Here is a 12,707-nt window from a genome sequence, read left to right on the forward strand (position 1 = left end):
CTGACTTTTTAAATATATGTATGTACCAATGTTTTCTAAACATTATTAAAGGAATTACTCAACAAAACTGAAAATAAATCATTTTTGGTCATATCCATTTTATTTAAAATTTTTAAAAGTCTTTAAAGTAAATATATATTTTAACATTATAATTTAAGTGGTCTAATTATTTTAATATTCTTCCAAAAGGACATTTGTAATTGATACTGTAGTTTGGGTTAAATGAATCACTACTCAGTTTTAACTTTTGAAGTGTTTTCCAAACAGGACTTTGCTCAATGATGTAAGCCTCAGTTGTTACCATTCTATAGCAGATGTTATCTATGTATGGTTTGGAGGCCATCTGTAAGAAGTTATAAACATGCAACATTATTTACAGAAATAAATTATTTTTACAGGATCATATAAAAATATAAACTTTCACTTATTCAACAAGTATCAAATCACCTTCTGTGCTAAATACTATGTGTGAGTTAAGTCAGTAAAAGAAAAATACCTGAGCTCTGTCTTTAAGGAATTTCAAACAAGTCAAAAGAATACTTTAAGAATTGCTTTAATGAAGATCTGTTCCAAGTATAAGAGTAAGAAACACCTAACTCTGCCTAGGACACACTTCACAGAGGACAAGCATGAAAAGAAAATGGTAACTTGTGAAGTGAAGATAATTCTATAAAATAAAATGTTTGTACTTTGAGGCACCTGCGTGGCTCAGTCGGTTAAGTGTCCAACTCTTGATTTCAGCTCAGGTCATGATCTCCCTGGGGCTCTGAGCTGACAGTGTGGACCCTGCTTGGGATTCTCTCTCTCCCTCTCTCTCTCTGTCTCTCTGCCCCTCCCCCTGCTCATGTGCACACGTGCTCTCTCAAAATAAGTAAACTTTAAAAAAGAATGCACTTTGACAGTTCTTGACTACAACCTGATCAATAATTATATTTTAGAACTTAAAGGAAGATTTAAGTAACCAGTAGGACCAACACAATGTATATATGCCAAATGCTCTTTTGGCCTAAAATTAGTCATTGTGGTAATGACTACCAGAAGTAAATTGAGAAGACTTGAGAGGTTGAGTTCAGGCTTCCAAGAGTTGCATGCTGAAAGAGCAACTTCTCTGAGGGGAACAGAAACAGTATTTGTCAATCCTGCTCAAGAGAGTGTGCATTTTGAAGTCAAGAACCTTAAAATCTATGAGTTTTTATGTATGTGTCATTTTCCTCAGGTAACTCACCTTAGCTATAGTGCACATAAGATTAATAACATCTACTGTGTTGTGTACTGGAAGTATCCGTAAGTTACTACCCAGGAATCTGAAAAATAATTCATAAGTTAAATACATTATATAACTTATATAGACATCTGTTAAGTAAGCAGAAAGGAGAGAGAAAGCTCTTGTCATTTATTTATGCCCTGCCCTATTCCACAGAGGATATGATAAACTTTATAGCCAGGATTGAACAGACTAAAATGTTCACTTTTGTTTTGGTCTTGCAGGAGAATCTCAGAAATCAACATGAACTCTGAAACTTGTTACCTTCATTCTTGGAATACCCATTAGGCCTGCATTTTGTTAACTGTGACAAGTTAATATTATAACATTTGTTTTTTGGCAAAACGCAATTCACCTGTTTAAAAGGATTAAGAACGAAAGTGAGCATATTGTAATTTAAGAAAAGTCTATAGTACTATTCATCCATACCTCTGCTGAATCCTGAACATCAGTTTCCATTCCTCAGGCCCATGGAAGGCAGCAGACAGAACCAAAAAGCTATTTTGGTGAATATTAGTAAACTTCTCAATTTTGGCTAGAAATATTTCTTCAGCTGATGTAAAGCATTCTTTAGCATCCATCAATAAAAATGCAACTCCTAGGAAAGGTGAACAAAATATAAAACATCACTTTGTCATAATAATAAAATATTTTGTAAACTCCACAAAATCAACAAAAATTCATATAGCTGGTTAAGTGTACAGGACCTAAACCCATAAGGAACAGAAGTTACTATAACAAAATTCTTAAACTACAAAATGATTTCGGTAATTCTTTGAAGTGCTCTATATAAAAGGATGGCTTATTCTAAATAAGAGGAAAAATGTTTTTGGTCATCATTTTCTGATGATGGCACTGTATACATAGTAATGCCTAATTTTAGTGAAAAGTTTTTTTGTGTGTTATGATTTTTTTTAAAGCTGAAAATCAAAGGAAGATAAGCCTTCAATTGTTTCTTGAAGAAACCTTTGTAGAGAATATTAACTATTACATACATTAATATACTCGATAAGCAGTTACCTAGGATTTTTGAAAAAGTATCAGGCCTGTAAGAATAGTCCTGAAAGGAAATTTGATCTAATTATAGCACTTTAAATGATGAGGAGTAGACAATCTGAGGAAAGTGATTATATACTAATTGAGTGAAGTTGGGCAATTTATATAAACCTCTTTGAACCTAAGTTCCCCCATCTGTAAGATGGCAATAATAATTGTTCATGGGTTTGTTGAGAGGATTCAATAAGATACAGTATATAAAGTGGCCAAGGCACATAGGAGGTATTCAAGAACATTTCACTTCTCCCTAGTGGGCTCTTTATTCAACCAGGAAGGATGAGTTTGAAGTTGGACCACTTTCAGCCGGGAGTTTTATTTCTAGTAGCTTTTGAAAGCTGCCTGTCTTCCAAAACCTCTGCTAAAGTATCAGTCTGTCTGCAACCCTCCTGATAAAATTCTTTACTTCCACCTTTTATCACTTCAGTCATTTCCCTATCACAAAACTATGCTTTGTGCTGCCCCCTTTCCATTGTCCCAGGCTTCTCATCTCCTAATCTAATTCCTTCCTCTATTTTGCCCATGACCATTGTACAGTTTTATGATTCGCGGAACTTCTATTTGTCTCCATTTGATTCTTTTCTTTTAGTATTTGTTTATGTTATATGCATCAAAATCATGTACAAAATCATGAAAAAGCATTCTCCTATATTGTTTTTGTATATGGCTTTTGACCAATGTGACGTTGGCCTCTTCATTAATACTGGTAACATTTTAAGTACTGACTGTTGGAGAGGTGGCTTTGTTCTATTTTCATCTTAGTTCCAAAAGAAGTAGTTTTTAATATCTTCTACCACACTCCACTGGTTCAGCTTTAGTTCAACAATTGTAATCTAAAAAGAAATGCATGTTGTAATCGGCCACATGCACTACTTTTGCAGCAGTAATAGTTTTATACATTTACCTCTCTGAAAAGATAGTACCTTAAGCTTATTACCTGGTTACTGAACTACCAGTATTAGAATTTATACTCCTATATTTTATAAGAAACTTAAGACAGCAAATATACTGTACCAGAAAGAGAAAAGATAATTGATCCATTTTCCACTGAATCTGAATACCGAATCTTGTGGCTTCGATCTAGGGCAGTTGCAACTTCACAACTCTAAAAAACATTTTTTTCAGAAACATAAACTTAAGACATGCTTACAATGATTTTTTGTTAAAGCTAATGAAAAAACTAATTTAATAGCTTCTTTTATAACTATACCACTTATATATCTGATCATCAAAGGAGACAGTAAATGTGCTCTCTATGGTGAAAACACTTTTGTAAAAACAAAAATATTTAGTTCTGAAACACACTGTTTGGAAATGAATTGTGTACTAGTTATGTTATTTAGAGACAGAAACAAAAGACAGTATTAAAGAACTAAACTATAAGAAGCAGAGCAAACGCAAAGTTCTTTTAAAAACACAACTTGGAGATGGATCCTGGCATACATTAATATAAATTGGAAGGTGGGTTGTGGTGAGTTTCTTAGATGGCTCAGAGAACCATGAAGTGCCAGATGTACAAAATACCACAAGGAGACAACCAATTCTCCAATTTATTTGTGTATACTACAGTTACTTTTATTATAATTTTAAGATGCTTCAAGCCTTAGGTGAGTCAGAAAACATGTATGAACACAGCAACAGGACTTCTGTTTGAATGCCATTTCAAAAACCATCTCATTTTCTATTCTATACAAGTAATTACTTAGATAATTTTATCCAAGCCACTAAAATGTAAGTGGTTAATAGGGTTTCCCGATTGGTTACAGCTCAAGCTGATTATTCTCCAAGTAGATAAAAATCCCTTAGGTATATTAATTTTATATTTTGCTTTATAACATGTATATTTTAAGTACACAGGCTGGAATTATGTACAAAATATATGCTTCCTTTCTGTCCCAAAGAGAGTATTTTGTGCCAAACAGATCCTGACCTAGAGTTCAACTATGGCTCTTCCCATGAGTTTATTTCTGCCGTTTTAAAACTATACATTGATTCCAGCAATGGCAGACTAGCAATTTAAGCCAAACCTCCTGCTGAAGCAACTAGAAAAGCTGGACAATTTAAAAAATCTTCTTGAATACATCAGAGAGCTAGCAGGATAGTGAACAATTATAAGGCCAAATCCATACAGAAATTCAAAGATATGAGACCAGCATTTAGGCCACCTTTTCCCTGAGGGCATCTGCCAATTCCGAAAGAGCTGACAGGCTAAACACAGCTCCTGATAAAAGTAGAACAGCTCTCACAGGGACTATAGCCTAGCTTCAAACCATTTCAATCCCAGAAATTGTCTTTAGGTGATACTGTATTACTAGTATTCACAACCATCTTGCAGAACCACTCCCTAGAGCAACCTTTCTCAATCAGGTTTCCTCTTTCGAACTACAAAGAAAATTATCTGAGTGACTATTCTTTCAATTCTCACATAACTAGTACCATTCTAGATGTAATTCATTTATTACATACAATAGATGCTTTAGGGCTTGGACTGACAGATTTTGCAAATAAAAATAAAGAACACCCAGCTGAATTTGAATTTCAGATAAACAACATAATTTTTAGTATAAGTATGTCCCATGCAATATTTGGGATGTACTTATACTAAGTTAATTGCTTACCTAAAACCCAAATATTGTAACTGAATGTCCTGTAATGTATGTAGCAACCCTGCTTAGGTTTTAGGGGTTTAATTCTCTTGTAAAATTAAAGCTTCTTAGAGGAATAGAACACTATTCTAGGCCTCAAATTATTTCTACAATTTTTCAAATACAAATTCCAATACACAAAAATAATCAGACATACAAAGAGATGAAATACTTGGAAGAGAACTATGAGAAACAATAGGCAATAGAAGTAGACTCACAGGGGATACATAAAGTGAAGTTATACCAGATCCATACCTTAAAATAGCAATGTTTACTATGTTTAAGGAGATGAAAGACAAGACTGAGAATTTTGGCTAAGAACCAGAAACTATAAAAGGATGTAACAGATGTGAGTCAGAAAAGCTTCATAAAATATGAGTTAAACCTTTAAAGTAGAAAGGAGTTTATTAAGCAGACAAGTGAAGGAAGAAGATAAATGTGAGAAAAGCACGGACAGAAAAAGTAACAGGCAAAGGCATTCAGAACCAAAAGTAGGATCCTTAGATGATAAGTATGTAAGGTATACACAAGTCAGTTAACTTGAAGATGGTGTTAGGAATAAATGCGTGCATAACCTAAGGACCCATGTATGCCATGTTAATGAATTTTAATCATATTCTATTAGTAGCTACACCTCTAGTGAGTATGGAAGAATGTACAAGATTTGTCAAATCACTATGCTATACACCTGGAAAATATGGTAACACTGTGTCAACTACACTTCAATAAAAAATAATAATAAACTTAAAAAATTCATATGCTATCTGGGGTGCCAACTAAAAGAATGATAATAAAAATAATAAAAGAAAATAATAAAAATAAAAATAAAAAGTACTGAATTAGAAAAAAAAATAGCCAAATTCAAGAGTTAATTTTTCAAATAACTAGGAGCTAAAACTAGATTTTCCAAAGCATATTTTATGGAATATTAGTCCCATGAGATATTAAAATGTATTCCTTATTCAATTAATACTTAGAAACACTGAATATTATTTTATCTCCTTTTGAGGATTTATAATGCATCTGAGCATATGAACAGCTGTTAAGACAGTGCAATAAAAAAAATTGTATAAATTTGTTTATACAAGAATTCCAAATACAATCCAATACTTCTTTCTACAAATATAACACCTATCAATATTCTATAAAATTAACATTCTGTCTACCAAATCTACTCATTAGAAAGGAACTATAAATAAAAACAGAAATGAGAAAGGGTACTCAATAACTGATATAATGAGAAAATGAAATGAATGCCAATATGAAAATTTTAATCACAGAAATGGCAATTTCATAAATTTCAACTTAATAAATTTATCTCTATAATTTAGTAAATTTTTGAAAAAATATATAATTTATGAAATAGACTCATAACATAGTGCAAAACTTAACTAAGCAAAACCACTATTTTTCTACATTGCATAAAAAAATTAACAGCACAGAAAATTTAATAGTAAAGCACCTTTTACCTTAAAATTTCCATGCTATATAACTACATAGATATAAACAAAAGGAATAAAAAAAAAAAGAATGAAAAAGGAAACCCCCTATTCCCTACAAAAATAGCTCAGAAAGAGAAAACCACAGCCTAATCATTAGTAAATACTCATTCAAAAATAAAATATTAGAAAACCAAATTTTAAGAGAATATGAAAGAAAAATCCACAACGATCAATTAATTTAATCAAGAAATGAAAAGATTAGTCACTTAAGTTCTTCTCAAGAGACAACAAAAACCAATGCAACTGAAAAACTATACACTTATTTATGATTAAAAGAAAAATTTTATAATTAATTAAGCTTAGATAAATATCAATACAGTAAATACTTTATAGCAACAGGTACGTCATATATAGTAAAATACTGGAATTATTCTCATTAAAATCAGAAACACTGTTTTAGATGTTTTGGTCACAGCAAAAGGCCATGAGATAAAAATAAGAGATATAGCTGTCAGAAATTCTAATCACAAATTATGACTGCTTCCCTTGAAAATCCCATAGAACCAACTGATAATAAATTATGAAAATGCAGTGCAGTGATTAAGAATAAATAACCACAAAAGTGGGTGATGGGTATTGAGGAGGGCACCTGTTGGAATGAGCACTGGGTATTGTATGGAAACCAATTTGACAATAAATTATATTTAATATAAATAAATAGAGTCAATGCAATCATAATAAAAATAAAATAAAGTAAAATAAAATAAAATAAAATAAAATAAAATAAAATAAAATAAAATAAAATAAACAAGTAAGTAAGTAAGTAAGTAGTAACCAACCAACCACAGGGGCGCCTGGTTAAGTGTCTGACTTCGGCTAAGGTCATGATTTCATGGTTCGTGAGTGTGAGCCCCATGTGGGGCTCTGTGCGGACAGCTCAGAACCTGGAACCTACTTTGGATTCTCAGTCTCCCTCCCTCTCTGCCACTCCCCCACTTGTGCTCTCTCTTTCTCTCAAAAATAAATAAACATTAAAAAAAAATAATAATAAAAATAAATTACCACAAACTCAAAAGTTTCTACTTACAGATTGAAAACATGGGGAAATATTTCATAATAGTAACAAAAACATCAACTATCAAGGTACTTAAAAAGAAACAGAATTAATATGAAGAAAAAATTTCTTAATTATCTGAGAAAATAAAGACTTGAAAAAAAACGATATATCTCATGTGTTCAAAGGATGGGAAGAATAAATTTTTCCCTCGTTTAATAAATTAGTTCAATTCAAATCAAAAGTGTAATGAATGGAAAATTTTTTTAATTTAAAGTGATTTTGAAGTTCATCTAGAATAAAGTTCGGCAAACTATTTCAGCAGAAGGCCAAATAATAAACATTATAGGCTTGTGAGGCTGCATATGATCTCTGTCACATTTTTTTCTTTTCTTCCTTTCTTCTTCCCTGTCTCCCTCCTTTCTTTCTCTCACTGTCCCTCCTTCCTTCCCATCTTCTTTCCCTCCTTCCTTCTTTCCTTCTTCTTTTCCTTCCTTCCGGTCTCCTTCCTTCTTTCTCTCTTTCTCTCTCTTTTTTATAAGCCTTTAAAAATGTAAAAACCCTGCTTAATTCATTGGCTTGGCAATAACATGCTGTAGGCCAGGGCATACACCATAGTTTTATGATTCCCTGATCAAGAAGAAAAAATATGTTCTAAAAACATATGAACAGTATGGAAGGAACATGCCTTATTAAGTTTAAGGTATATCACACAACTACAACGAATTTAAAAGTGTGGTAATGATTCAATATTTAATATATACATCAACTGAAGAGAAAACAACAGAATTAGATTCAAAACTATATAATGATTATCTGTATATGAGCATATGTATAGATGTATAACACATATTTAAGGCTGATATATAAAAATTTTATAAGAGCAATTTAAGAAATCTCAGGGAAGAAGCTGTTAAATTTGACTGTATAATAAAAACAGCTGCCTTAATTCCTAAAGATAGAGTAGAAATAAAAATATGCAACTTATGATTTCACAAATACCAAATAAAACTGAAAGGCAAAAAAAAACCTTAAGAAAAATCTTAATAGTATAACACAATTTTATATTTTTTAATATTTTAAAGAATAAAAATTTATTATTTATGCCAATAGAAAAAAAGGAAAGATAAAATTACAGAAGAAATAAAAATAATGTGTCTGAAAAAATGTTTAATCTCCTTTGTAATCAAAGAAATATAAAATATAAAATACCAAACTAGCAAAGATTTTCTTAAATAACATGTGGAACTGTCATAGGTGAGGATAAGTTGAGCTTCCTATATACTGCTGATGCCACTGTATATAAAAACATCCTGTAGGGTAATTTGACAACACATATCAAAAGTCTTCAAATGGTGCATGTCTCTTTCTTTAATGCAACTATTCTATTTCAAAGAATTTTTCTAAAGCAAAAACTAGCAACAAACAAAAAGATTTATGTGTAAGGTAAATGAAGACTCAGCATTTAAAATATAAAAATATGGGGCGCCTGGGTGGCGCAGTCGGTTAAGCGTCCGACTTCAGCTCAGGTCACGATCTCGCGGTCCGTGAGTTCGAGCCCCGCGTCGGGCTCTGGGCTGATGGCTCAGAGCCTGGAGCCTGTTTCCGATTCTGTGTCTCCCTCTCTCTCTGCCCCTCCCCCGTTCATGCTCTGTCTCTCTCTGTCCCAAAAATAAATAAACATTGAAAAAAAAAAATTAAAAAAAAAAATAAAAAAAAAATATAAAAATATAGGAACTACTAGAATAAAAATGGTGGTATCTCCTACTTTCTTTGAAAAGTACACAAAAACCAAAGGAGAATGAGAAACAATAGCAAACTTTCCTTTGTTGAAAGTAGGAAACATGTGTAACTCCCAACAAAACACATGAAAAAAGAACAGACTTCTACTTTGAGGGACATTTTTGAAAGCCATGTCTGACAATTTTGGCTCCTCTAGAGAAACAACATTTCAGCTGTGTCTAATGCTTGTCTCATGAATCATTAACAAAATCCAGTAGTGGAAAGACATATCTTTTACATGAAAACTACAAGTACACACTGAATCTATTTAACTGTGTAACCAACATGAAAATAAATGCGGGAATTATGGTTATAGAAAAAGTATAAGTGTTATGCACATTTGATATAACTAATAAGTTATAAACACCTAATATAATTGGTGTTTGATTGATATAATTAATAAAAGTCTTGAGGAGAAAAGGAAATGAATAATGTTCTACTTATTGACCCGATTGGCTACATGGTATTCTCTTTATAATAACTCCATTAAATGGTTCATATATACTTTTATGTCCTTTTCTACTTTTCTCTATGTGTATTTCATAAGCTGAAAAAAGTCAAACAAAACAAAACAAAACCCTCAATGGGTGAGTTCAATAGGAATAGAGAAAAATATTGACATGGAACAAAGGACAGATTAAATTACCTAGATTGCAACCTAAAGACAGAAGAAGTGAAAGGGAAGTCAAAATGCATGGAGAATATTCTGATAAGATCTAACAAACATCTAATGGGAGTTCAGAGAGGAAGGAGCAAGGAAATAGGACAGAGGCAATATTAAAGGAGATGATGGATAAGAACTTGGTAATAACAACAATTTAAAGATTCATGAGCCTCAAAAGATAAAAAGAAATCTATACCTTAAAACCACAGAATGCCAAAATCTGAAAAGCAGTCAGAGAAGAAAGACAGGTAATCTTCAAGGAAGTGACAAACTGATGCTATCTTATCAACAATAACAATGGAAGTCAGAATCCAGTGAAATGAGTTCCTCAATATGCTGAAACAAAATATCTATAAATTTAGTGAAAATATCTTTCACTTTGGAGTAAATGGAATTCTCATACATTGCTGATGAGAGTATAAAACCATAATTCCCACATTATTTTTATTTTAGTTACACAGATTAGTCACGCAGTTAAATAGATTCAGTGTTCATTTGCAGTAAAACTGAAGAAAGTTTTCCAGTTTCTTATAAAAATAAACATCTGACCCATATGACCCAGCAATTCCATTACTATGTATTTACTAGAGAAATGAAAACACAGATCAACAGACAGACATATAATGAGGTTTACAGCAGCTTACTTAAAAATGGCCCAAAACTGGAAACAACCCAAATATCCATCTACTGGTGAATAGATAAATAAACTGGGGTATACTCATACAGTAAACTACTACTCAACAATAAAAGGAAACAAACTATTGTAATATGTAACAACATGTAAGCAAGACACAAAAGAATACCAACTGTGTCATTCCATCTATAGGAAATTCTACAATAGGCAAAACCAATTATAGTGATAAGTATCAGATCAATGGTTTACTTGAGGCAGGGGGCTGGAAAAGAAATTACTATAAAAGGACACAAAGGAACTTTCTAGAGTGATGCATATGTTCTATATTTTGATTGTAAAACTCATCAAACTTCACATTTAAAATGAGTGCATTTTATTGTATGTAAGTTATACTTAAATTAAATTGACTTTTAAAACATCTTTCAAAATCAAGGGGAAAACAGAAATATTTTGATATTAACAAAAAATGAGAGTAAGTTTTTTACTTCTAGAAAATCCTCATACAGGTAAATTCTAAATTATATTTTTCAGATAAAAAGAAAGTGATTTAAAAAGAGAAGTCTGAGCCAAAGGAAAAAAAGGAAAGCAAAAACAACAGCAAAGACATGAGTAAATCTAAACAAATGCTAACTTTAGAAAATAAGACTTTGTGGAGTTAAAAAACAGAATTAAACTAAATATGATAACAACAAGAATCTTGTTCTAAGAGTGTTCTAAGATTCTTTTGTGATTTAAGATGAGGATAAAGGTAATTATTCACTGTGATTTTGTGGAGCTAAGTATACATGTTAAAATTTCTAGGGCAACCACTAAAATAGTAGAAATAGGGCATATAATTTCCAAAGCTAGTAAAAGAGGGAGAGAGATGGTGATGGGGGGAGGGGGAAAGGTAGAGAGAGAGAGACTGACCAATCAACACAAAAACTAACAAGAAAGGAGAGAAAAAAGAAACAGAAAAGGTGGGACAAATAGGAAAAAACAAGATGATTAAACATAATAAATGAATTATAAAGTAGTTGCTCTTCACACATTAGCATGGATTGCTGGCTTCCTTTCTCAAAATCAGTCTAAAAAAGCTATATAATTAAGAGAGAAACATGAATTCTAGAAACCTAACAAAAAGAAGCATGAAAAAAAATCAGTGAGACTTAAGGCTGTCCTAAACTGGTATGTGTTATGGAGCTAGATGGCTAAAGCTAATAGGGCAAAGTGCAGCTTGAGGCAGCAGTTAGAGGACAGAGTGGATAAAAATCTTATTTTAACTCTTATTCTGTCTCTCTCCTCTTTACTGTGGAATAGTCATATCCTGCCCCTTCACTCTAGACGTCAGCTAGTGTTCGCAGATAAATACCAGGGCAATGGAGAAATCCTGTTGACTAAGGAGTTAGAAACAGCTGTGGACTGACCAAGTGCCTTCAGACATTTAACTTCGCATCCCCTCCCATCCAAACTATGGAGACAGCCTCCTCCTAATGCCACTAAGGTAAAAAAAAATCAGTTTCTGTGGTTTATTTCTTTAAAAATCTTAAATAATATATATATGCATATGTGTTACTGTTTCTGGAATCCTTTAACATCTCTATTAGAACAGGCTTATAAAGAAAAAAAAGAACTTTAAAAAATTCCCAACCCTCAAATATTTAGAGATGTAAGATGTTGAAAATAGATACAATAAAATTTATAATTTATCTTTAAAATACATTTAGTTTATGTGCTTGCTGATCCACATAACTTTGATAATCAAGCTAAGGATCTTTTAAAATATTGTTCTATGGTTTTTAATTTTTAAATTAAAGATCAATGGCCCAAATGTCTATTTACCTTAAGAGATGAGCTAATAATAATGGTGGTTGTCCATTTTATTTTTTCTTTTGTGCCGTTTTCAGCCATCTGTCTGTTTTTGGATCAACCCAGCTTCTAATGGTGCCACAATCTGAAAAAAGGTAAGAGGAAACAGGACATGTAGAAATGTTTGATGAATGAGTAAATTAAAGATAGAAATGAAACTATGTGGGGGCACCTGGATGGCTGAGTCGGTTAAAGTCCAACTCTAGATTTCAGCTCATGTCATGATCTCATAGTCATGAAATCTAGCCCTGCATCAGGCTCCACCAAGGGTGTAGAGCCTACTTAAGATTCTCTCTCTCCCTCTCCCTCTGCTCCTCCCCC

General features: G+C 32.2%; 1 protein-coding gene across 1 annotated transcript; it reads right to left on the reverse strand.

Moving 5' to 3' along the window:
• Nucleotides 1-126: 126 nt before the first annotated feature.
• CUNH1orf146 (chromosome unknown C1orf146 homolog) lies at nt 127-12,428 on the reverse strand. Its single transcript, XM_047082428.1, has 5 exons — nt 12,360-12,428; nt 3,332-3,422; nt 1,694-1,862; nt 1,226-1,304; nt 127-343 (listed from the first exon to the last, which is right to left on the reverse strand). The coding sequence occupies exons 1-5, from the start codon at nt 12,426-12,428 to the stop codon at nt 167-169; spliced, it is 585 nt and encodes a 194-aa protein (XP_046938384.1). The 3' UTR covers nt 127-166.
• Nucleotides 12,429-12,707: the final 279 nt, after the last annotated feature.

The sequence above is a fragment of the Lynx rufus genome, unplaced genomic scaffold (genome assembly GCF_022079265.1).
Source record: "Lynx rufus isolate CCGP_SWC_20201006 ecotype Redwood Valley unplaced genomic scaffold, mLynRuf1.p SCAF_2, whole genome shotgun sequence".
NCBI classification, from domain to species: domain Eukaryota; kingdom Metazoa; phylum Chordata; class Mammalia; order Carnivora; family Felidae; genus Lynx; species Lynx rufus.